Genomic DNA, 26,451 nt, shown 5'->3' with positions numbered 1-26,451 from the left:
AATCTAACAACATAATAATCTCAACAGCCTGAGTCTTTCTCTTAGAGGGCAGCGGTCCTTGGAACTCATCTGGGGCAGGAGGCTGTCCTGCCTAATTTTGAGGGCAAACAGAAGTTTATTTGCTGATACCTGATTGAAGGATGTCTCTTTTAAAGTCTGAGGCCCACGCTCCATCATAGCATGAAGTGGTTCCAGCACCTCAAACATTCCCTTCACATTTCTTTCTCCGAAGTACAGACGAGATGCTTCTTCCAACCCTTCGTGCCACATCTCATGCCACAGGATTGCCACACGGATTAGCTCTTCACTTACCTATTCCAGATCAGGAAAAGAAAAGATAAAATACTCAAGAAAATCCCTAACCATTATGAATGTATGCTTAAAAATGTAGAACAACTTTCTTCTCTGATGGTTATGAAGTATTTCTTGCTGCCAGCTAGAGGGAGCTACAAAAACTCCCACAAGTTTGTTGTATCTTTTCCTGTAAGATGATGATCAGGCTTTTCTCACTGAACTTGTTGCCTCTGAAATATTGTATATATTTGTGTAACTTGGCCTAATAGCACTAGTTTTCATTTATGCATAAAAAGCTTGAGCAATTGAATTAAATTACACAGCAATTGAATTAAATGAAAAGTTTTGTTTCCACTTATCATTAAGCAAAAATCTCTGAAAAAATGACTCTTCATTTATTCCATCTTTATTCATGAGGACACACAAGAACTCTGTCTGAATGTTATGGCTCATTTCATGTTATTCTCTAGAAATTATACTGACATTAAGTTCTCCCAAATTAAAAAAACCCCGAACTTATAATTGATCAAAATTAACATTGAACAGTCATTTTTGTACGGTCATACCTGAAACATCATATACCTTATGATACACTTAAGCACTCACCATCATTGCCTGCTGCACCAGTGTGTTACTGTGCTCACACATGTTTTTCAAGATTTTATTTGCAGCATTATGGCGAGCAGTGGTTGTGGATTTAGATGCCACAGTCAAAGGATAGATCAAAGCCTACAAGTGATATCAACAAATAATAATATTTTAGGACCATACAGAAGAGTTGCATAAATTGAAAGATTAGCAGAACATTAATAGCAGTCTTAGGGTCAGACAAGAGAAAGTAGTCTTGGTTCTTGAGAGAGTTGGTAGGAATTTGCTGTTTAAAGTATTCCAATCCAAAAAGATTACAAGACTTTAATTCTCTGAACAGCAGATTGACCCTAAGAGCCTGTATCAAACCCAAAGAACAGAAAAACATACTCAGCATTTTGTGATTTTCCATGCTGTAGGAAGAAATTCTGGGAAAAACACCTCAGGAGCAGGCTCTTATCAGTCACTTACTGAGGTTAGATTTAAGATGCCAATCTGCACTATCCAATTTTCTATTAGAGGAAGAGGACTTCCTCTGCAGCATGGCTCACCCACCTCCAATTTCTTTTTTTTTAATTGAATAGGACTGAGGTGAAATTGTCCCTCAGAACTGCAGCAGCAGCAATGCCCCCACTTCCACCTGCTGTGAATTCCATAGCAGGTAGCAAGAGCAGTGAGATGGAACACAGAAGAAATACCTTAACAGGAGACAAGGAATAGAAATTCCTTCCCTAAGCTACAGCTTACCTGGGGGTGGTACCGTCCAATATCTGTGAGGAGCTGATGAATGAGACGTCCTACTAATGGGCGAGGGGTGTCAATTCTTGCAATAAGCTGAGGGATAACCTAATAGTAAGGATAAGTAAAACAAACATCCCTATCAGCTCACACACGCAGTTCACAAGCTGTTTTCTGCTCTCAGCCAGAGATCTCAGTCTCTAAAGAAGATACAGGCCCATCATTCATTTTTGAGTCAGAGGACAACATAGCAAAGTCCCAAACAGTGCCAAAAATGCAGACCAACTCGTTGAGATGAGAAATGTTCTGTGCAAAGCTATTATAGGATCTTCACATGGACAGAGCAAGACATGTCTTGGAAGTGTAACACTCAAATAAGAAATTAAGCCATTTTTAAAGACTCAAAGTACAAAGTAGTCTCAAAATGGACTCACTGTTGGGATTACATTGGAATAGCAGTGTTGTTTTATACTTGATCACTATCTTCAATTTTAAAATCTTTGGTCTCTTATTCATATGAGCTAGTCTACATATAAATATAGAAATTAATGCCAGAATGCTTCTTTAGTATCTGTTCAGAATTCTTGTTAAGTCAGTTACAAACTGTACTGCATGCACTCTGCTCTTGCCACTCACCCAAGGAAATGTTTAGCAAAGGATCATCCTGGGTAACTTGTGAAAGACCCCCTTGGGATCCCCGAGGCCTTAGTCCTTCGTGTTCCTTACCTGCAACCAAGTATCTATTTGGATTGCCTTGACCCCTTCAACCAAAGCTTCATTCACATCAGGCCAGTGACCATAATCAAACCATAGTGTAAGGACTCTGGAAGAAAGAAACATTCATTAGGAATGAAACAGAACAAAACAAAAATTATCATTCCAGTCAAATATCTTCAGTTACATTTACAAAAATTCTTCTTCCCAGAACCAAACTAAGATAACCTAACAGGCATTAGTTGGAAGTTTAGCTATAACAAGAGCAGAAAAAAGGCTCTACCTAATCTTAAACTACCTGGCTTTATCAGCTAGATTTCATTTACTATGGACTTTATTACATACCTGAGAGTGTCTTGTAGGTTGTTTCCTCGAGACAGAGATATGGATCTGAAGAAACCTTGCACAGCGGGGACTGTGTACATCAAGAGGGTCTTGGATAAATCCTTTTGGAATGAAATTGCTGCATTAGTTCTACACAGGAACATCAATCCAGAGGAATCCTAAACTTAGCATGGGGAAAGAGGGAGAACAGACCTAATCCACATTATAGTTGGCTTCCATTCATGCTCCCACAGACCAGATCACTCCTGGATTTTACTTCTTGCTTGACAAAATATATTTATATAGATCTGTATTTACATAGACCTTTCATGCTGGTCAGACTGTGAAGCGTTTTTATACCTCAGTTTGTTGGCTATATGCAGGCAAGCATGTCCACAAACCAAGCATACACAGTCTTCAGACACAGGAAGCAAGCTACTAAGTACCTATTTCTTTAGGTTAACAGGGAAGACTGATACCTCAGTGACTTTTTTCTGCACTGGAGATGGGATGGGACTGTTCTCTGTGCTCTCTGCATCACTCTCACTGTTGCTGCCCTCAGTGTTGGCACTGGTGATACTGGCACCGCTGGCATGACGCAATTTCTTCTTCTCATCTCTGGCCTGGTTCTGATGTTTGTAGTGAAGCACTGCTTCAAAATTCATCACTGCCCAGGCATGCCAGGCCTGCCAACAGGAGAGAAGAACTTCAAAAATGGTGAAGACTAATCCTTTCTGCAACTTCTACTGAGTATTAGGTAATAATTCAACCTTTCTGAATCTAGATGAGAAGCAATACCCTGCAGACAGCACAACGCTTTGCTTTCTCTAATCACTTATAGTTTTTATTGCCTCATTATCTCAACATCACGGTGAGCTCTCAATCAAGAGCTCCATATTGGATGTTACAGCATCAAAAGAACTAAAAATAAATCACGTTACCTTCCCATACTCCTTAATTCTTCAAAGCTTAAGGAGGTGTAATAGGAAAAAGATAGAGGAGATGTGATCAGATTCACTCTCTCTCTGCTGTCTGAACCTCTCCTCACTGACCTTGTACCAGTTGCGATCGTGCTCTGTTGCAGCACTGTAGTACTGTAAGACTTTGGGGATGGTACTCTCATTGATGCCTTGCAGGTTCAGCTGCCACTCACCCAGTTTCAGGAAACACCTGGTTAAGCAAAGGGATTATTGACTCAGACACAACCTGAAATGAAAACAAAACCTGCTGGTTTAAGAGGCAGAATTCTTATCCAGAGCCTGAAAAAAAATGTTTCATGTGCTAAACTCACTCAGTAAGCCTCTTCTACAGATGGAGCGCGTGCACTTAACAGGTAAGGTTGGTTTAAACTTTATGGAACAAGGCAAGGGTCAAATTGTGTTCCTCATTTTTATCAGTTATAAAATGCACTTTAGAAGTAGCTAACAAAAGCATCAAAACACTTATTAAGTGATGATAAAAGACACACAGCATGTGTGCTGACTAGCTGTATTTATCACCATACAAACTAGCCTTCTGGAGAGACCAGGCACCAGCCAGCCAGCAGAAGTGCAGAGCAAATGCTCTTCCCCCAAGCCAGAAACCCCATTAAGCCATCTCCTCCCAAAGGAAAGAAAAACAACATTTTTTCCTGCAGTAGGGTGGGGCTGTGAAGCTCTGTGCTAAGCTTAATACTTTGCTCTCTCAGCAGACTCTAAATACCACAGTTACATAGCTGTTCTTTCAGTATTTTGACTTTTCCTGCAAGCCTTGTTCAAGAAAAATAAGTCATTGCTAACTTATTTTCCATGATTGTCAACCTGAAAATACTAAGACAATGCTGTTATCAAGTTTCCATTCCCATAAAACTAACCCTTCTTTAATGAGTACCATGAGATTTCTTCTTCAAATTGGAAATAACAGATCTGGTAACCACAGCTTTATGGAGGAAAACAGAGCTTATGAGATGCATTTCATTACAACAATATTTTAAGAGACCATCACATGCTTGGCACCCGATGCCCAAAGTACTGCTGTCAAACGAAGGCACAGATGTGCCAGGCATGTGGGAAGAGTTTCATTCCTGCTGACTGAATCCCCTGAAAAAACAGATGAGAGCGATGCCTTCTGCCAGGGAGCCACAGAGCTGGAATAACACAGCCAGGTGCCAGGGACAAATATCAGCTTGTTTACACTGACGTGTCACAGTAACACTTCCTGAAATCATGAGATATACAATGATGAATATTGAAAGGGCCTTCTACCATCTAAATGAGAAATCTTTTTCCTCTCAATCAAAACGTGGGTCTCATCTAACACGTCTCATATGCATGGACCTCAGGACAGACAGCGTTACCACAGAGCTAAAAGGATCTCCCAGGACTGGGTGCTGACCGTGCCATAAGCTTGTGGAGTTCCTGCTTGTGCTGCTGGTCCTCAGTGGCAATAGCATGCTGTGCCTGCTGCTGCATCGTCTGCACAAAGTGCTGCATGTGCTGGAATGCATCGATCTGTAATTGGATGATGGTTGTGTAAGAGCCATGGGGGTTAAACAACATTTCGCATGTGGAAGACAACATGGAAATAAGTTTTCACCAAGAGCAAAAAATACAGTTTTGTGTTTTTGTGAAAGCTTCTTGACCATTTACATATCTCTGGAATAAATTTATGCCAGGTCTGTAACCCCTAATAAATGAACAAGATAAAAATTCTTAATTGCCTTATAAATCTGGCCTCTGAGTTGCTACACTGAGGAACAAATAACTGCATCCTGATGCTCATCATACATACAGTAGACAGAATGACTGACAGTAGTGCAAGCACCCAGATCTGGCAAGCTGGCAAGGTCAAGTATATGAGAATAAACTTCCAACAGCAGAGATTGTCCTATTACTGCTCCTGTATAGAAAGATTCTATCAATCATGTAGTGATATCTCAGTTGCAATTGAAAGTGTACATCAAAGAGTCCAGCAACCAACAGTCAAATGTTCATAGTGTACATACTGTGTCTGAATGGGTCACAACCATAACAGACTGCATCACAGATCCTAAGAAGCCTGCCTGTAATATGCTATGGCTTGGAACAGACAATTTGAGAAAATACTGTCTAAAGGAGAACTTGCAGCTTCCCTTCTAAAAGCCAGGCTTTGGCTAGACTTAAAGTTTAGGTTCTGTGGTATGTACTATGACTTATTTCAACAGATGAAAATCCAGATCTCTCCTGAAGTTGTTTAAGAAGTGCAAACGTGTTGCTCCTTTGCCAGAAGACTACAGAAGGCATTAATTCTAAAGTAACTATCAATATTTTGGGGGAAAATTCTTTGAAATTCCTTTGGGTGAATTATGGAGTAAAGAACCCTGAAAATTTAGTGAAAAAAAGCATGCATGCCTCAGTGGAAATAATTAGAGTAAAGCTCTTGCAAACTGCAAGGTCATTTCAGGTCAGAAACTGCAGAAGGTGCTATTAAGAGTCCAATTTACTTCTGTTCCACCTACAGGAATGATCTACTTTCAAGTGAGACAGCAATCACCTGCATTGAAATGCCTTATTTGTCCGGTTCAAATGTCAGCATGCACAAATCAGTTGTCATGAAAAAGAGTATTGGCTTAAGGCAAAATTCAAGTATCACATCATTAACAGGGAGGCGCCGTTCCACAGGTAATAACTTAGATACTTCATTAGATGTAGGAGGAAAAAACAATCTTAAAAACAGTAGTGCTGTTGTAGCAGATATTTGTCAAAACATAACTGTGAAAGTCTCTATGTGCACAGAGCTTATGTGCTGTAGGAAAATATGAAATCATTCAGCAGGCAAGAGCTTGTGATTGCATCCACGTCTGTCTCTCTCTCTCATCTTTGCTGCTTTCCTTTTTTTTTTTTTCCTCCTGTCCTCATGGGCTTCCACATAATCTATAATAAACAGTTTAGTTTAAATATATTCTCTTCCTGCATCTTTTTTTACCTATTTCTTTATCACAGGTCAAAGAGAGAAAGGCACTTTCATTGAGAGAAGCTGGCAGGGAATACCCATATATTCCTGGGGTCATTCAAAGAAGTAAGAGACCATTACACTGCTTTACAAAGCCAACAGAACAGGGCCTCATCAGCAGCTCCTTCTGTTTTTTAAATTCAAATAAAGAATAGTTAGGTCATGGCCAGCATCCCACAGCAACAGCTCTGCTCCAGTGCTGGCAACCCCAAAGACAGAAAAAAAATCAAAAAAAGATGTGGCAGAATATGACAATAAATGAAGGCTTTAATGTATATTAAAAAAAAAGGTAAGTTACCCAGTCTGAGGCTTATTGGATTTGAGTATGTAAATTCTCTGTGTTGCAATGTCATAAACGTTCATCCCAGGCTCCTCAGTGCCAAATAGTTCCCCTGACAAAACCCTATGTACTTTTCAGCTGTCTTTCAGTAAGACATTTTCAATTGTGTCTTTAATAAAAGTTCTGCTTAGCAACTAAGTACAAATTGTTCTAGATATTCTAAAACTGGAAATGAAAGAACTCCTTTCTTTTTCCATTGTGTAGCCCTGACCATGCGTAAGATACGGAGACCTGGCAATCGGAGCAGTGGAAGAAAAGCTATGTGCTGAGCCTACACAGTAAAACTCTGGTGAGGAGAGAAGAGTTCCAATTGACTATTAAACTTAGCTGTGTGCCTTGGATACCTGATACTGCTTTAACAACAAATCTTCCCATGCAGAAAATAAAATCGGGCCAGGTTTCCTCTGTCTAGTGAGACTTAAAATAAAAAGCTTGCCTTTAAAATAATGATAAGGAAAGAGACTAGTCATCCTTTTTTTTTTAAAAAAGTAAAACCTTCACTCTTGTCTTTGTCCCGTGCAGGCTATGAAGAGCTGAAGTGTATGGCACTGCACAAAAACTGAGCAGCAAAACGCAGAGGGTGCAACGTTGTTCTGTACCTTACGGGCGCTCTTCCACATGTGTTTCATGTATGCATAAGTCACTTGGGGATGTACTGTTGGCAGTGGGTGATCCAGCTGGCGGGATGGATCTACTCCCAAGAGCAGGACAAGTGTCTTATGGGCCAAAGCCTGGAGGAAATTACAAACATTACAGAAAAAAAGAAGTTAGAACAAGCTCATCCTCACCTCCATCTCATATTCACTGCAGAATTGCCTGCCATTAGAAAAGCTAAACCAGCAATATAAAGCACAGATGCAGCAGCCTTTTTACCACTTCCTGGACTCAAGAATACCACATCATAAACCATATATATCTTTACTGGAACCTGAGCATTAAATTACCTTTTGAGAAGCCAATACAGAGGGTGAAGTCTGTTTCAAGTATTTTTTGTAATAAATCTAGTGGTGAATATTGCAACTGAATTGTAGCATTTCTTGATACTAACATCGCTGGCTACAAGCCAGTTAGAAGAAATCAGCTGTCTGTTAACGTGTTGTAGAGGTTGCTAATGCTCACCAGTCTCCCACTCTTGCCACACAAGCTGGCATACTTCAGCCAAGTTCTCATGTCCTCATGAGGATTCACAACAAGAGACCGAACCATCAATATTCTCTGCCAGTCTTCCACAATCCGCTGACAGCCCTAGGAGATAAAGGAAGAAAAGGGGTTATGGCTGTATATTCAGCCTATTCCACAGAGCCCTAAGTCTTAACTCAGAATCTGAAGGGACTTTTCCCAAGATGGATAGACTTCAGTAGCCATAATTTACAGCAGGCCAATATAAAAAAAAAACTAGCTGGCTATTTCTTCAAACTGTAGTGTGTGTAGCATGTTAAGTTCCTGGCCCTTACAGCCTGCAGCCCACAATGCATGGGAAGTCAGCACAGTGCTTGCAGTCCAGTGATATTCCCTAAGAGAAGAGCTTCTCCTCTTCTCCAGGAGAAAAGCTTCTAAAGAAGAATGTGTCCAAAATCATGGAAGTTATTTGTGCAGTTCCAAACCATGTCAAATGTTTTGTTACCCTTCTCAACTCAGCTTTAACGTCTGTTTTTGGTTTAAACAGTTACAAACCCTATACACAGATACTGCTTGCCTAGCTCATGCCTGCCTGAAGGGAAAGGCCCAGAACACTTGGTCACATCAGGATGAGTCTGCATTTCAAATGTTTGAGGATGCTACAGCAAAGTAGAATTTCAGAAAGGATGGAAATGACCAAATTCAGTGACCAAATACCTCAGAGTTAGCAGTGATGCTCTGAAGTTAGTATTAATCCAGAGACAACACAGATTTTGAGGTAAAAAAGAGAATTCCCAATGGCAGCAAGCTCCTTTGTACCAAAGCATCTGTTCCTTTTCCTTTTTTATCCTTCCCCTTAATTGAGGGCTGGGAAGTTAGACAAAGTTGTTTCTTGACACCCAAGTACACAATGCATCCAATTGGCATTTGAAAATTATTTAAAAGAAGCTGTAAAATGTGTAAGAACTGCACGTACTGCTTTTAACAGCTGTATTCAGACATTACACTTCCTGTCACACACAGTTTCTCCACTCCAGTGGAATGCTCCTGAGCTCTTACAGACAGGAATGCAGATGAGAGACTAAAGCTTTTGTCACAGCTTCCCAAACAGCTAAAAAAACATGCAGCAGAAACAGTCTTTCATAAAAAGGCATATAGAGCAGTGGAGAAATCTGCAAGGGGAGAAATTCCTTTTCCATACAGTCTATAAAAATTTATAATTAGAACATTTTGCCCTATGTTTGTTTTTTGTTGTTTGTTTTTTTTTTCCTTTTAATCCTTTCCAGGGATCAGAGTACTTCAAGAAAAGAACGATCTTTTACATGTATGTGAATTCTCTGTCTGGTTTTCCAGTATTGTGAGAGAATTTGCTTCTCCTTAAAATGCAGCCAGACAGGTAAAAAGTTCAAACCAGTTGTACTAGAACCAATATTTTCAGGTGAGGTCCAACACTGGGACAAGCAGCTCTGGAGGTGCTACCAGCATCTCTGCTTTGCACACATTCATTTCAAGCTTAGATCACCTATTAAGGTGTCACATCTGTAGACACCTCAGGCAGACTAACCTAAAAATCCACAAGGACAACACAAAGGAGACAGAAAGCAAACAGCCACGTCAGAACACATGGCGTTGGACTGGAACAAGAATGAACAGCTGAGCCATCACGCCGACTTCGAAGGAAGCTGTTCAGACTCAAAATATCAGCATCACCATCCTCTACACTGATGTACCTGCAGTCTTTCCCACCATATCTGGCGGATGATCTCACGACGTTCTGGTACAAGTTTATACTGGATAACTTCTTCCAGCTCTGACAGCATCTGGCAGGATACCATCGCCTAAAGGAAACAATCACATTCCATCCTAATCACTACAGAACAAATCTATAATTAACAAACAGCATTTTGGCACCCGAATCTTAGGCCCGTGAGCTTTCCCCAGCAGGTAATGGACAGACTGCTATAGACTGACATTTAGATGACACACCATTTGCAAATGGCAATTCTCACTTCTTTTGAGGGGTAGCATTCATTTAATTGTTTAATTAATCCTTAAGCAGTCTTATTCTCTGACAAGAGTCATTTAGCTCACAGTCTTAAAAAGATCTTATGTTCGATACTAACACTAGTTAAAAAGTTTTACATGATTTCTAGGGATATTATAAAGCAGCAGTGAGGAGAATGAAGGCTAAGAGTGAGAACTTACTCCATAGGCTCGACTGTAGCTCTCGCCTGCCATGGCAGTCAGCTCAGCATCGAGCAGATCTCTGGCCTTGTCAATGCACTGAAATAAAATAAGATTTTGGAGTGAAGATGGGGGTGTTTTATCACGAGTCAACTGCTCAAACTGATTTCATCTCCTGAACAGAGATGGCACTGTTCACATTGTCCAGCAAGGAGCAGGAAAGGATGTTACGAGCTGGAAGAACCAACAGGAAAGCAGCACTTAATGGGAGGTATAGGAGGAAGAGGTTTATTTATCACCTGAACAGCTGCAAAGTTTGTCCCTCTACAAAAGCCTGCAGTACCTCTAATCCTACTCTCATTGTAAAGATTATCACTGAAAACATTCATGGAGGAAAACAGAAGTTTGCATTTTAGTGCAAGAGAGTCAGCTACAGAAAGACTCAAGAAATGTCTTTCTTAATTCACAATGACAGAAAGTGGTTTTCACTGTTTTATATAACCAAGCAGGTTTTTATGAATTTTACAGGATCTGCAAATTCCAATTCTCTCACTGCAACTAAGGCATGCTTTTCAAGCAGGAAATAAATCCTCCTCTGGTTCCAGTCATTACATAATCTCTTATCTAGAGTTTTTCCTGTTTAAAATGTTGAAGGTTAATCACAAACCCTTCCCCTTTGAATGCCTGGATAATTCTACTGTGCATATCATTCAAAAATCGGTGTGTGGGTTTTGACAAAGCAGACTGAACTCCTTTATCTAAGTTGGCAAGTCAGAATAGAATTCTGAGAAATGCTACTTGAGCTTCGTTGGAAAGTAAACAACAAGCTTCACATCTACAGGGGGGAAAAGTATCTCTGTAAATCTCCTTTGTGGCAAACGTGCACACCAGTACAGCTCTACTTAATGGAGTCATTCCTTGCCGTGATTTCTGATCTCCATTTAAGATTTATCACTGCTGCCAGAAAAATCAGAGCAGAAATTCTGCTATGTGAGATACACAAACACTTCACTGCAAAAGCTGCAATGTACAGAAGTGCAAAGAATGTTCATGGAGATTCTTACGTGTGTCTTATGGCATTAATGTCTTTTATTAAGCAGTATCTTGCAGAACGGAATCCCTGCTGAGATAAACTTTTTGCACTTCCTTTAGAAAACTGACCAAAGAAGCCTAAGACTCTCTGCACTCTACAGCTCTGGACCTCTAAAATCTGTACCAATAAATTCACCGCTGTGTTTCTAGAAACAAAAGACAAGCTCAATCAACAAGGTCTAATACATCAGTGGAAAAAAAGATTACTGAGCAATTACGTGTTATAGCTAAACACTTTGAAACAGCATGCCTTCCACGTAGCTCTGTAATCTAGCTCATCCTAAACCAGCTTTTGGGAAGGCTAGGAAGGAGTTACCTGCTGAGCCAGTGAGAAAAGGTCCTGGTGAAGAGCCAGTACAGCCCTGTAGAAGGCACCATCGTGGGTGTCCCTTGGGATCATGCAGGTATATTCTTCCATGCTGTCCCACTGACCTGCAGAGACACAAATACCCTCAGCAACGCAACAGCCCCCTCTGTGAGATAAGAACAGGATTATGTTACAGTGCTTGGGCCTTAGTGACTAGGCCTGAATTCAGTATGGTACTGGGAACTTCTATTGCTTCCCTCAGCCTGTACCATTTGAACTGACGACTGGTACCTGCTTGAACCAATTCTCTTTGGTCTTTTACAATTAATCAAATTCCACCTCTAGGCAGATGTCAGAAGACTACTCAGTTAATATTGCATGATTAGGTACATTCATCATGAGGATTTTTAACATCTTCCTTATGTGACTCAGCCGCTGCCATTGCCAAAACATTTAAATGAGCTCGTGTTCCACAGAGCAGATGATTAACTTTACTCAAAGACTGATAAACAAAAGGTGATTTATGAGCATTTTTAGTAAATACCTAGCTATCAGCAATAGCAATTTTTGGACCATCTGCAGATTCATTCCACTTAAGATTGCCCGCTCAATCAAGATAACCTACCAAAATTCTCAATGGACAAGGTTGTAATTTCTAAATAAGAGTCTGCCAGAGATCAGAGAAATTCTATTCACCTCATTTCAAGTCTGAGCTACGTTCAGTGCAAAACTAAGTAAAAGAGACCAGTTAAGTACCTGCTTATCTCCCCTGACCCACGAGGCAGCCTCTGTTACTCGGCACCACACAGGGACACCGTACGTAAACACAGGTTCTCCAAAGGAACACAGCTACAAAGATACATCACCTAGACCCCAGGCAGCAGCAGCAGCCATCCTTGCCATCTTAGCTTGAGTTTCATCATTGACCTGCGTCCACTTCTCACAGCACTGCTGGTGGAGTTGGCCCCTACAAAGAAACCACAATTTCTAATCAGTGGAAAGTTTCTTCCAAGAGCTTTACCTCGTTAAGCAACAGGCCTAATTCTTTTTATGTAGAGTGGAGAACAGATTCACCTCTTCTCACCTGGCCAACTCAGACATGCTAGTTTGATGACAAACATCCTATCATCCAAGAATGATTTAAGAACACGCTATGCTTTGAAAACACAAGTCCAGACAGAAGTTTGCATTTGTTCCTCAGCATTTAGTAATGCCTATTCTACAAATGGATCTGTGAACCACAGTCCATAAATCCAAGAAAAAATAATACTCTGAAGATACTAAAAAGCAAGATCAGAAGTTATCAAGAATTTTTTTTTTTCCTGAAGCCTCAGTACAAAGAATGTATTACATGAACAGCTTACAAATGGCTCCCACTATCAAACACTTTGGATAAACATACAATTAAGTTTGAAGACTGAAACTAGAAAAACAGTGTTGTTGTAACCTATTATGAAGACTTGTTGTGGCAAGATCTCAGAGGGGCCTCCAGATATTTCATCTCCAGCTGAGAGGAAACATCAGTATTTTTTATATGATGTCTTTTAAATCAACTGTGAATGCTCTGTTAATCAAACCAAGTACTGTGGGTGTTGCAGTTCCAGCATTTCTTAGGCTGGATGCTCCGCAGCAGTGAAATAGCTGCCAACTTTCCTTCTCTACTGTCATCCTCTCCTCTCCCAAAAAGAAAGATGAATTAGTCAAACAGAACCAATGGGCTGCCACAGGCAAGACAGTCATTCTGACAGCTTAATGGCCCAGGAGAAAATAAAACACAACAAATGAAAACCCAAGCCAAACAGTAACAGCAGTAAATCAAGACCTAGTAGATGCTAATGAAGCAGCATGACTCTTGCAGACATAACCACATCAGGAGACAAACAGCCAAGAATATTTTGGCTGGTCTTTCAAAATGTCACTGCACAGAGTACTGAAATAATGATGCTGTGTAGCATCAGCCCTAGATTTAGTGTCATACTACGTCAAGAAGGCTTCAACAACACAAGATAATCATGTTGAATGCTACTGAAGAATATCAGCAGCCAAACAAGGGAGTCCTCAGTCTGGGGATGATGTCTATGTAAGTCAGCTGTCAGAGAGCAGACAGCACCTTTGCAAAAGCACTTCTGAATTGTAGAAAGAACAAACAAAACACTTTTAGGTTTAGACAAGTAATGGAATCTCTCAGCTGTACTTAATTGCGGGTAACATCACAGAAAGCATGTAAGTGGTCCCTGTTTTTTTCAAATTTTCTTTTTAACTGATGTTACAGGAAAAACAAAAAGTCAGGTTCTTTCTAAACACTTTTAGTCATCTGCCATGTCACAGATTCTGAATTAAATTCTTCAAATTTTAGGCTCAATTTCTTTGATACATCTACCTGCCTTTCAGATCCTTCAGGGAAAAAAACAAACAAACAAACATGAAAAAGGGGTGAGAATGCCTGAGAAAGCCCCCTCAAAAAGGTAGAAAAAAAATTCTACAACTGCATAATTATAGGCTAAAAGACACTACAGGGAACAGAACTTTGGTATAAGAAAACCCAGTACCTGGATGTGACAATTCTCTCGTACCAGACAAAAAAAAAAACACTGAGCCAAACCACCTGGGTTGCTTTCATGGCTACAGACCATCATGAGGTACACAACCTCCAGTTACAAGAGAAGAGTAGAACCTTTTTATTATGTATTTATCATTAACATGTGAGGAAGGAGAAGGCTCTAAAGGATATTTTACACAAATACTCATTCCACAGGAGAAAGGAATTTCTGCGGGGAGCTGCCTACTTCCTAGAAAAGATGACTGCAAAACTGCCCAGTAAAAGGCTTCATTTCTCCTACTGAGAAAAACACCACCCAATGTGCCTCACCCTCATCCAGAAACAGAAAGGGTAGAAAAATGCTGTTAGAACTGTGCTTCTCAAACAGCTCTGCTTCTCCAACAGTAAAATGTCTTTAGGGAAGAGGAGTCTCCTTACAGTGCGCCGTCCATGGGTTCACGTCAGGACCCATCAGCACAGGGCTCTAGTGACATGAAAAGTTCAGTAGGAAGGCGGCACCTGAACTGCAGTTATGCCCCTGGGTAGAACTCCACACTACAGTGCACAGGATATGTCTGCTTCCATTATCTTCTTTGAACTGAGGTGAGTGGGAAGACAAAAAAACAAAACAAGTCTCACCTAACAAGCTACAAGTGACTACGAGCTCATCCTCTCAAGAAAATCAACTGTATTCCATTACTTGTTGACAATGTGTGTTTAACACAGGGTTTGAGGTCCAACTTTCACAAAGGCAATGCTTAATGTATGTTAAAAAGAGCAGTAACAGAAAATTCAGTAATTTATAAGGGTTTTAAAGTGAGAGCAATTTACTCAGCATAGTCTTACACCGAGGTGATTGCTGGGAAGCAGACAACTTCACTACCAGTCGTCCAGAAGACTGCATTCTGGGTAGGCATGGTAGGTCTGACAACAAGTAATCTGTTACTTTATTACTAAAGTTTACAAAGGAGGGCCAAGCTTAACTCATTTTATGATTGTTTTTGACAAATCCTGCCCAGTCGATGTTTCCTGAAAGGTCATCATTCTCTTAAAAATGGAGCTGATACGATCGTCAGGCTGCAGATCCCCCTACACAGACCTCCATTTATCAGGTGGTTAATCTCAAAATGCTTGAATGTTATTTCCAATTATGATGACCATGGACAAAGAAGTACAAAGAAATGCTCAAACTATTAGGTAAGAAGGAATTTAGGCAGGAAAAAAAATCACAAAGGTGACGGAATCCACAGAAAAGTCAGGCACTGATTTGAGAAGTAGAGCAGCTTGCATTTCTGAAACAGCAAGAAAATACAAAAGAACAGGAGAAGGAGAGAATGTAGATTATTTTAATACGGGACAGATTTCTTGATATAATTAACTGGACTTTTCTCAATCTTCAGATATTCCTCTTACCATTCTCCAAGTGCTTCCAAGCAACGCATTCGTCCCAGCATCAGCTCAGGATCATCTTTGTTTGTGTCCATCTTCTTGTCATAGGCTACCAGAGCATCTTCCCATTCATGAAGCTTTTCATACCAGGTAGCTTGAATTTCCTGGGGGATTGAAAAATAACAATCAGAAAAAATAGCAGCATTAGTATTCAACATTCCATATTACCTACTGCAACTTCACTTGGAAACTTCTACGTCTATGGTGCTCATTTGGCCCTCTGACGATTTGAAATAAACTCACTCAGATACAGAAAAAAGCTGTGAGCTCATGAAAAAACAAATTTTAAGCATTGCCCAAGCTTGACAGAAATGAATCAATGTATCAAGATTACCCAGAGGGTTGTATCACCAATTCCCTGCTACTGAAATACTAGCTAAGCAGCTGGGCTCTGCCTGATCCTTTTCTTCTTGGAGCTGGGGAGCAAGGGGCAAAACCAGCAAATGTATTAAATACTCAATTTGCCATTGTGTTGCGCTGCGAAATGATGTGACTAACTGGGAAGAAAAGAAAAAAGCACAGTGTGCACTGTGTGTCTGGCTACTACTAGGCCATTTTCCAGCAGGTCAGGCAGGTATGATGGGGTCCAACCAAAACCCTTACAAGAGAAGGCTGTGGTTTGTAACAGAGGTTTTAAAAACCTAATGGTGATCCTTATCAGCTGCACAAACCTCTCTTCAGTCTGTTCCTAGATTCGGTTTCTAATTTTCAAGAAATAAAATGCCTTGGATCTTTCTTCCATGCTGATCTCTGCCAAAGTTTTTTCTGCTGAGCCTTTGGCAGCTCATGCCTTGACATATGCTGCAGCATGGATTCTTTTCTCAGCCCACTGGGGAGGGTCAACATAACCCATGCTCTGCATGCCAGGTCTCCCACTTAGGATGTTTATATACCAGCCCTTTAACATCCTGGCTTAGTCATAACATTTCAAATGAGTTCCTGAAAGCAGAGCTCACAGATCCTCTTAATTTCTTTGTAGAGTTTCCTAGAATAGGCAGTGCATACTGAAATACGTTACTTCTCAAGAGTGAGGTCAGAATTAGCTAATAAGGGTTGTGCTCAACCGTCCCAAGGAATCATAAGTAGGTGCAGAGTTGTTCTGAAGTCAGTACTTCTCCCAGAAGGACCTCTTTTCCAGTTCAGGTCATAGCTTCACTTAATCCTAACACCAGAGGAATCCAATCTGAATGAGTTCCACCATTCCATGCTTAAACCTGTTCCCACTTTCTAGCAGCTCCTAGTGAAAAAGGCCTGGTCTACTGTGCTTAGAGGGTTGCTTTCTCTTCCCAATCAATCTCCCTAAGGCACTGCAAGAATTACCACTGCAAAATCATGTTGTTAACAAGGTAGAATTGGCTGGAGAACATAGGTACTTGAATCCTCAAACACGAGTTAAATTATTATTAAAGAGAAAAAGAAGAAAAATGGTCATTAAGAGAAGATACCCTTCTGTATCTGTTCCATTCCTGTGAGCAGTCAAAACTGTACAGGATTGGACAACTTACTGTTCCAAAAACTAGTATCCATAAACTCTCTGACAGGTTCACATGCCACTTGAATAAGAGAAGCTAGAGGCTTAACTTCCATTAAATTCTTACCTGCAGGGTGTCACCAGAACAGTTTCTCAGAAAACTCTCAAACATTTAAAGCTCAGAACAGGAACTTATGTCCTTCCTTCCCAACACACAGCAGAAACAGAGTTACAGAGTTCAAACTAAAATGACTTAACATTAGGCACAAGGAACAGTTATCCACCACGACTCACCAGCTCCCCAAAGTGCTTCATGGCATATTCCAGCACCCCAGCAGCTGCTTCTGGCTGTTGCAGTTTGTTGTTAATGCTGAAGAGGGAAGAGAAAGATCATTTAACACAGCTGGCAGCACTCAGGGGCTGGTATGAGCTTCTCCTTGATAGAATCACGTTCTGTCCATTAGAAATACCAATGGAACATGGTGCTTTTCCTTCAAAACTTTTAAGTGAATGAGTAGACTAATGAAGAGACACAATGGCTACAATAGGGGTACATATATTCTCTGCATCTATTCCCAAGACCTGTTACACAAAACAACAACTGTATATCATTAATAGCAGTCTGCTAGCTTCACTTTACCACTGTAACCAGCTTCCTGGATGCAGTGTTAAGAAAGGCTGGACTACATACACTGCATACTGGAAATAAAAAAAATTGCAAGGCATTTTCAGACTACTGATTAAGTAGGTTTCCACTTGGAAATTTATATGAAGTCTTTCCTACAACACTGAGATTTCCTTTTGGAAGTGCTCATGTAAGATGACGATCCATGTCAGCTTTCCATTTACACTACAGGCAAAAACACATCCAGCAGACACACAGCCGTGCACAACCAGATTCACAGGAGGGCATATGAAATGGTGGAACTGAAGGTGCAGATGTTGCCAAGCCAGTGCAAACGCATTATATAAGAATACTTTCAGATACAGACGTCCGTCTTTAAAAAAAAAATCACTGGCAGCCACACTGGAAAGGATTCTTCTGAGGTTTTGCTTGTTTTGTTTCTCCAGTTATCACTTTGCCTCTTCGCTACCATTAAATGTAGGGATACAAACAAGATTTAACAGTGATCAAAAGGGGACTTGTGCAAAACTTCAGTGCCTGCTCTCATGTTCCATTTCTTCATTTTAATTTCCTCAGAATCTCATTTTATTAAGATAGAACCTCCTCCCTAGCATTTTTTTTCCATCTTACCCACCTCTATGTACACAAGACCTTCCCACCACCAAATACCAGCTGCACTTACTAAGAGCTTTACAGTGCTGATATTTTTCCCTTCCATTTGTCTTACCTAGATCACCAACTCCCTTGAAAATCTGGAGTTGAGATTTTAACACTGCAGGAAATGAGCTCCATCACTAGAACAGCTGACAAACCACTCAGCTTCAAGTAACACCTCTGCACTGGGGCCAACCCATACCAGTACTCTTCTCTTGCCTGTGTTCAAGACCATGGCAGAAACACCTGCTGTCACAGCATCCTATTGAGTTAAACACACTCTCCTTGCTTTGCAGGGGTATCTGAGTTTTGTGAAACACAAGTAGACAACTCCTGAGCCTGGCTCACCAGCTCAAGTGATGTGCTCTGAATCACTGTTATTTCACATGGTTGCTTTTTTATTCTACAGTCAGAAATGGCTCTATCTCCACAGTGGTTCTTGTTATCAGTGCTTTTGCTCAACATCTCTTCAATACCTTTTTATAGAGCTCTTGCTATTTTATAAGACTTATTTGTTAACATTTTCTGGCTCATTGCTCTCCTCTTTCCCTACTGACACTGGAAAACAAAGAGGGCAAGCTGTTCCAAATGATGTCACAATAACTGAGCACGTTACAACACATTACAATCCAATATTAGTACTTGTTAACAATGGAAGTGCAAAACAGCAAAACCTATCAAAACATGGGCAGTGACAGCAATGCAGAGACAGTTCTAGCAGGCTTTGAATATGTTGTTACAGATAGGTGTAGCTTGCAGAAATGCCCCTCGTTACCTGTTGTCAGAATGACAGCTTATACATATGTATCTTTTCCCCATAAGAGCTGCACTGAATCATACAAAACAATGAAATCTACAGTATTAAAGGCAGTCATCTGAACAGACTGTCAAGAGAAGGAACATTTTCAAGTGCTATATATTTATTCTCTCCCTGAAAGCTTCCTTTCTTGACAACTACAGAACCAAGCTCATTGACACACTGGGTATCTGGCAACGTCAAGTAAAACACCTTTGGAAATAGGAACTAGGAACAGTTTGAGGTCAAATTAGACTTAGACTAAGAATGAACCACAATCACAGCTCTTAAAGACAGGCACCCAAAAATGGGAAGCTCTTGGAACGTACCCATGCCTTTCTGAAAGTAAGATAGTTGAAGTACATACTACTCCACGCTTCCCAAGGGAAAGCTAGACAGCAGTGCCCCATAAAAGTGATAAATGGTTGTCACATTTCATGTCCTGATGATTTAAAGAGCCATTGGCAGGAACATCACTTCCAGTATGTCAGGCACTTAATTACTTCCAACTTATCTTTCTTGTCAACATGTCCTGACAAATTGTCCATTATCTTTTATTCTTTGACTATTAGCACTGCACTTTTGCTGATGCTCCCTGGTGCACTCAATCATTCCTTTTTGTTTTGTACTTTCTTGGCTCTCCACAGTACAATTACACGTTTCACTACTCTAAGCTGTAGCTGTTAGGTTTAAGGAGAAGGAGAGGAAAGAAGGGGAAGGAGAAAGGCCTGGGTTTAAAAGAATATATAGTGATAGATAGAACACCTGTGTTGTTATTATTAGCCATAAATCACTCTTAGTAAATGATCTAACCCAGACAGTGAGTACAGCTAAGTAATTCTTTGTACTGGGATAAGCCACTGATGGAGAACCTGTCAGTGTCCTGATAGAGCACATTAAAAGTGTGCTTACACAAATGGAAGAAGAAGAAAGCATCCATTGCTTTGACAAAAACAAACCTCAACACAGAGAATTGCAACTGTCAAGAAGAACACAGAAATCCCTCCAAAGCAAGACTCACATCTCAAGCTGACTTCTACTAATGATGGCTGAATACTCACTGACTTTCCTCACAGCAATAAATCCTTGGCAATCAGAGCATCCTTTTGCTAAAGAAAATGCAGTTGTTTATGAATTAATTAAGTTCTGATCTTGTGGTTTTTGTTCTAAAAGAGCTTGGATTTCTGTGCTTTCTCATCCACTGGATCACTGGAAGTATACTGACAGTTCCCAAAAGCCACTGCTACTGCAGCTGATCGGAATGAGTTCTTAACAGACCCACTGCTCTCTGCATACAAATTCTCTGAGAGCAGGCCAACAGACTGTACTCCTTTTGGAAAAGCATTTCCACGTGGAGCCCTGTTAATACACTCAAAATACATACTCAGAAATGGTGCCACTTTGCACTTCCTCCACTTTCACCTCCCTGCTATAAAAGCATTACCTCTCATTGCAGATACCTGCCTAAAAAAAATCGTCCTAAATTCTACAATATTTTAAAGCATTAGAAGGCTGTTGTTTGGTTGTTTTTTTTTAGTTATTATGATGGGGACTGAATAGAATGAACAACACTACATAAAAGCATGCAGGTACACAAAAGCAGCCCTGAAGGGCTAATGCTCCAGCCAGGCAGTTTGCAGGGATTTTAGCCATAACATCACTGCTGTAAGACAGGGGGATGTCTTCTTTTTGTACCTGGTAACAGTTTGTACAGTATCTTTTTGGATTAAAGAAGGTGGGAAAACATCTCTCAAGATAGAAGCAATGCTGCTGGCTAACCCAGCAGACAGGCGTTCCGGTCTGTGATTGCTGGGTGGTGTCCTTGCAGTTGTTCCCAATTCAAGGTAATATGAAGCTTAAAATTAAAGCAAAAATGATTTCTTTTCCATATCCACTGAGTGCAGAACAAGTTCATCTGCTCATTTTTGTTTAGAAGCCAACAAAATACAGACTACTGTCAACAGAAACCAACCACACAACTCAAACCCTTTACTCAACATCAGGCCATAAGAGAAGACCACTCCACGCCCTGGAAGTTTTAGGTGTAGGTTTGCCTGGTCACAGGGTACATATGCCAACTTTGAGGAAAGGTTGAAGTACCTTCTTCCAGTTGCTTAAAGTTAAAAAATTCTTCCTGTAAGAAACAGACAACATGCTCTCCTAATGCTCTCCAAATGCCTTTTACGTTTACAGTGCACTCCAGTAGTGTCTGTATGCTACATTTAATTTATTTCCATGAGATTTAAATTTTTACATAAAACAGTATTTTGGCCTGGACAGCAGCTACCTTCTTGCTTCCAGAAATGCTAAGTTGTGAATTGTTTTCCCTTCAGAAAAATGCTCAAGCAAAATACTCCGAAATTCAATCTTTTAAACACCATCTGCACACACTTACAGTCTTCTAAGTAAAGCACAAGCCATCTGTATTGTTTGCCTGCTTACATGAATCAGAACGGTACACAAAACACAGCTACGCAGGGAGCCAAGGCAGACAGCAAGACTTCTTAAGCTGTTTCAAGACAGGGATTCTAATATACATTGCCCTCATTTCACTACTTTATAATATACATATTATAATATAATATTATATATTATATTATATTACTATATTATATACATACTATATTATATTACAATATAATATATAATAATATACAAATAATTACACATTATTTGATTTTGTGTTTCGTGGAATAAAGTGAATAAGGAAACCAATAAAACAGCCTGCAAGATCCTTATACTTTCTTTCAAAATGAGCACTAATCAGCTGCAAAAGTGATTTCCTCCAGTTTTGAGTTTGGCCCACCTGGACTTACATAAAGCAGTACAGGATAATTGGATTTGATCTCAATAACAATATCAGAAGCATTAATTTCATATTTCAAGTGCACAGTCTTCAGCAGAGATAGAAGGGGCAGCTGGATAAGGAGACGAGGTGGGTACAGAAAGCTTTCTAGAGAGAAGACATAAATCCTAAATTACACTTTTTTTCCCCCGTTTGTTAATGAATCCCCCTGTTTGTTAATTGTTAATCTTGACAATCAAAAATTGTTAGGAGAGAGCTGGGCTAGGAGAACATCCAACCCCTGTCCAACCTTAACCTGCCCGTAGCACTTGAAGATGAGCAGGATATTAAGATGTGACAAGCCTGATGAAAAAGAGTTTGTAGAGATGGAATGGCATAGTAATGGGAAAAAGAGCCTATCCCTGACCAATTCCCTGATATGAAAATCCTGGACAAAATCTTCTATCTGTGAACTTAATTAGTTGTGAGAGGTCAGGCAAACCTATTGTTTGATTGTCAAGACACCAAACAAAAATGCAAGTCTTCAATGCGCAAAGCTCACTTCTGAGCTGGAATTACAAAAAGTAATTCCATTACTTATTTAAGAGAAAGGCACTCTATTGCTTGTCTATTCTGAAGGCTGTTTAAATAGAAACCAGACATCAACTAGGAATGAAAAACAACTCTACTGTCTTCAGCAGGAAAAACACCCCACTGATGATTTCCTCCTCCATAAAGCCCAGGCATGATGTCTAGTGCTCACTAGAAATATTCCCTTTTATACAGTCCAGTCATCCACTACTTTTAAGGACATCTAGCAAAATTCTGTCACTCAAAACATATTAAATCTTCAAGAATAAGAATTAAGAGCCTGGACCTTCCTTCACCTTCCCCAGTTATTTTTGTTAATATTAGAGACTTTTCATGAAGTCCCGAGACCAGCTGGGAAGGAGCACACGTTTTCTATCTCCACAAAGTTCTCAAGGCTCGTTAGAAAAAAAAAAAAAAGCCCTTATTTTTGCAATAAAGCAGCCTGTGTGTAACATCTAAAAGCAGCCAAAGTTGTCTCCTCACCACTGTACAAAATCAAACCTCCTCTATCTCGCAGATTTTATCCACCCAATTCAAGCTTGTTTTTCCTCCAGCAGTGGTAAGAGCTTGTTTCTGGGACTAGAAGTGGAAGCTACTGCTACTTTGCAGAACAGATAATCCTTTGGCACCAGGAACTGGATTTATGGGCTAATTTCCTCAATTCTACAGTTTGTGTTCAGGCATCCCTGAATTCTTGATTCAACAAACTTCAGAAAAAAACAACTGCCAGCAAAGAGCTGTTTTCAATAAACAGTTGCAATGAGTGACTGCTTACAGACCAGACTACTGCTCCCAATCCTCACCCTTCCAGAAGTCATTACTGTACAGCAACAGCAAAGTGAACGTTTATGCATATCTAAGAAGAGAGGTGAGCAGTTCCATGCTTTTCCATGCTTCCTGGCTGTCTAGAAGAGAAAAGCAGTTCTTCAGAGTGCTCTGGCAAAAGCATGGACCTCTGGGCTCTGCCAGGAGAGAGCTGAGCATCTCTGCCATCTCAGCAGGCACCAGGAATGCTAGGTTTAAGCATTTGACAGATAGGTGTTAAGGGTTTTGCAATGGCTGGCTACCAAATAAATAGCCACAGGGCACAGCTTTTCTTCTCTCGCTTCACAAACACCTGCCAGAAAAACTCTACAGACAAGGCACTCATTTACACCCATCTCTAATTTAATCTGGCCCTCCAGGGTCAGATACCTGGTTCTAATTGAGTGATATTAATATACTTCTCCAATTACGTAACATAAACCAACACCTCGAGGTGTGTGCTAACCACTGATATTTATATTAATCCTGCCAGCCACTTCAAACCTAACATCCTTAAGGAAGTTAGAAAGAATTCGCCTCATGCTCTTGACCTTAAGATATCATCTTTTTAGCTACTGCATAGCAGAGTACCTCCAAATACAAAATATAATGAAAGAAAGGTAGGACAATGAATTTCAGACTGGATTTCTCTATCAGTGTCAAGGGAAAGTCAAAAATTGGACCCGGACCTACACAGCTGCCAGGGAACCAGTTTCTCTTTAGTTATGCCCATAGCTGTGCCACTTTCCAAAATTCAACTTGAAATTAGGGCCCTATTTTAAGTAATTTAAGTTCAGAATTATTTCCTATAGGCTCAACTTCTACAGCTGATCTTATCTGGCAATAACTTACACTGACACGTGTAACAGACTACTACTTTCTATGCAACAGGGAGAGATTCAACACTCAAACACACAAAAAACTCAAATTCCTTTAAGGATAAGGCCTCTGCCAACAGAGATGTCTGCCTAAATCTCCCTTAATACTCCCTCAAAAGCAGTGACAGATGTGCAGATTTGTGCTTTTCCAATCCTGCATAATGCCAGTTGCACCTTACAGAGATCAAAATGACAGAACAAAGTAGCATCATCTCAGGAAAACCAAAGTACGTAACAGAAAGATGTCCAGAATTAGGCTATACAGTTCAGAGACTGAATCTGAAACAAAGCCCTGGCTGGCTCATTTTCAATTACATAGTTTAGAAAAGGGATTCAGAAGCATTTCTGCACTGTTTTGTAACATCTGGATGCAACATGGAGCTTGGCTGAATCCTAGACACTTCCAAAACTTTAATCAAGGGGAACACAAGGACAATGGTTACTCTTTTCCAGATCTGCTCCATGTGACACAAGCATGAGTGTGGGGAATTCAGACCGTACGAGGCAAAGAGAAGAGTTATTGTAAGATGGAGAAGCAGCACAGAGGATCAGAGTCCTACATAACAAGATTGGGATATTAGCAGGGTGGCTTTTTGGGGTAGGGAAGCCAGAGTCAGGCTTGTCCTGCTCTTTGTTCCAGCTTCCACAAAAACATGTTTCTCATCGCAGGCAGCCTGAGAAGAATTTGCCCCTGGGAATGGCAGAAGCTCCAGCTGGAAGAGGGCTCAGACAGGATTAGAGACAGAACAAAAAGGTCAGGCTTTCATCTGCGTGCAGTGGCACTCTCTGGTCTGAAGTATAAAAGCAATTTTGCAATGGAAGGTTTCTGGAATGCCCATGACAACAACATGACTGAAGCCAACGATCTGTTGTAAATAGAGGTGTCCTCTGTGCTTCAATCAGAGTTCTTACATCTGTCTCTTGTGATATCTCAGGTCAGCAACACCACGCAGCAGCCTCACCTGTACTGCAGCCTGCAGGGCTTCTGTCTGAAGTACAGCACACAGGTAGTTACCCACAGTGCAGCACAAGGCACCCATGCTGACTGTTTGGAGACCTCTAACTCTGATCTGCTTCTTCCTCTTTAACATATTCTGCCTCTTCAGTGCTTTGATCTTTCACCTTCCTAAATCTTTGCACCCTGGTGAAGGGTGAGGAGTCTCATTTCTGTTCTGCAGAAAAGCTATTTGCCAGTTGTGCTGCAAATCAGAGACAGACAGGAAGCACCTAGCTAGAAGTGTAACAAAGGAGGAGAAGCTGTACCAGCTAGATGTTGTTTCCCATTTCTCTAAAAGCAAATGGGAGATCACCAAGGCTTTTCTAATCTTAATTAAACAAAATCCTGCAGCTGCTTTGGACCAGCAAAAGAATTTGAGATGGGATAATATGCCTCTGCTGTGTTTATTCTCATTTTCTTCACAAAAAGAGCAAGATTAGCTTCATTTTGTTTTCTTGGACACCGAGAACTTTCATGGCATTTACCCCAGGAGCAGACGAGTCATTTAGCCCTTCATTTGTAGCTTATCTTTGCCAATTTTCACAATCAGAAGCTTGCAGAGAGAGAATAACCCACACATATGGCAATTGCAGGGCAGTTTGCCTGTGCAGTAAAAATTGATCCATGAGGACCTAGAAGAAAAGCTGTGGACCTTCAGCAAAAGGTAACACCACAGATGAAACTTCTGTTTTGGAATCAGACAACTATTATCAACTTTTTAGCTATTAAAGGATACAGAAGGAGAAGGGAAGTCTTGGGATCTCACCCAGCTGATGCTTGACTTATATCCTGGAGGTCTAAAGACTTACACTTTATCTAACTCTGGATGTTTTAATTACCCACAGGTCATCCTTCTCTTAATGCCTTATCAATAAACTGGCCTCCATAACACTAGAGTTAGACTGACTGCTTGCTGTAAAAAACACATCACTTGTCAACTTCAGTTAGATCACCTTTCAGCATTAATGTTCTCTTGCTCGTCCACCATGCACAAAAGCATGGGGTTCGATTTACCTGTTTTGCAGACTACTGTGCACCTCACCCTTAGATCTCCCATCTCTAAAAAGAACAGCATTGCAGCCCACAAACAAGCACTCCTAAGACAAGAGTGTCCAGAGAGATTAGAACTAGATGCTAACAAATGAATTTAGAATTAATTATTCTAAACTATAGAACATTATAGAATACTGTGG

At 40.5% G+C, this 26,451-nt stretch overlaps 1 protein-coding gene across 2 annotated transcripts in view; it reads right to left on the bottom strand.

Annotated features, from left to right (window-relative positions):
- The window catches only part of MTOR (mechanistic target of rapamycin kinase), a 61,446-nt gene that overhangs the window by 9,064 nt on the left and 25,931 nt on the right, over positions 1 to 26,451 (bottom strand). For both annotated transcript variants that reach the window (XM_042883042.1, XM_042883043.1), the window contains exons 29-44: positions 17,423 to 17,498; positions 15,622 to 15,761; positions 12,536 to 12,636; positions 11,679 to 11,794; positions 10,292 to 10,369; positions 9,817 to 9,924; positions 8,087 to 8,212; positions 7,567 to 7,698; positions 5,032 to 5,147; positions 3,711 to 3,828; positions 3,138 to 3,344; positions 2,680 to 2,780; positions 2,347 to 2,443; positions 1,630 to 1,728; positions 901 to 1,023; positions 130 to 312 (exon numbers count right to left, since the gene is read on the bottom strand). In XM_042883042.1, coding sequence (XP_042738976.1) covers positions 130 to 312; positions 901 to 1,023; positions 1,630 to 1,728; positions 2,347 to 2,443; positions 2,680 to 2,780; positions 3,138 to 3,344; positions 3,711 to 3,828; positions 5,032 to 5,147; positions 7,567 to 7,698; positions 8,087 to 8,212; positions 9,817 to 9,924; positions 10,292 to 10,369; positions 11,679 to 11,794; positions 12,536 to 12,636; positions 15,622 to 15,761; positions 17,423 to 17,498 — 1,921 coding nt within the window. The remainder of the gene's footprint in view (positions 1 to 129; positions 313 to 900; positions 1,024 to 1,629; positions 1,729 to 2,346; positions 2,444 to 2,679; positions 2,781 to 3,137; positions 3,345 to 3,710; positions 3,829 to 5,031; positions 5,148 to 7,566; positions 7,699 to 8,086; positions 8,213 to 9,816; positions 9,925 to 10,291; positions 10,370 to 11,678; positions 11,795 to 12,535; positions 12,637 to 15,621; positions 15,762 to 17,422; positions 17,499 to 26,451) is intronic.

This window comes from Lagopus leucura, unplaced genomic scaffold, assembly GCF_019238085.1.
Source record: "Lagopus leucura isolate 7727_CA_CO unplaced genomic scaffold, USGS_WTPT01 Super-Scaffold_100037, whole genome shotgun sequence".
NCBI classification, from domain to species: Eukaryota; Metazoa; Chordata; class Aves; order Galliformes; family Phasianidae; genus Lagopus; species Lagopus leucura.
The sequence above is the reverse complement of the archived record's forward strand: the minus strand, read 5'-3'. Positions and strand labels throughout refer to the sequence as shown.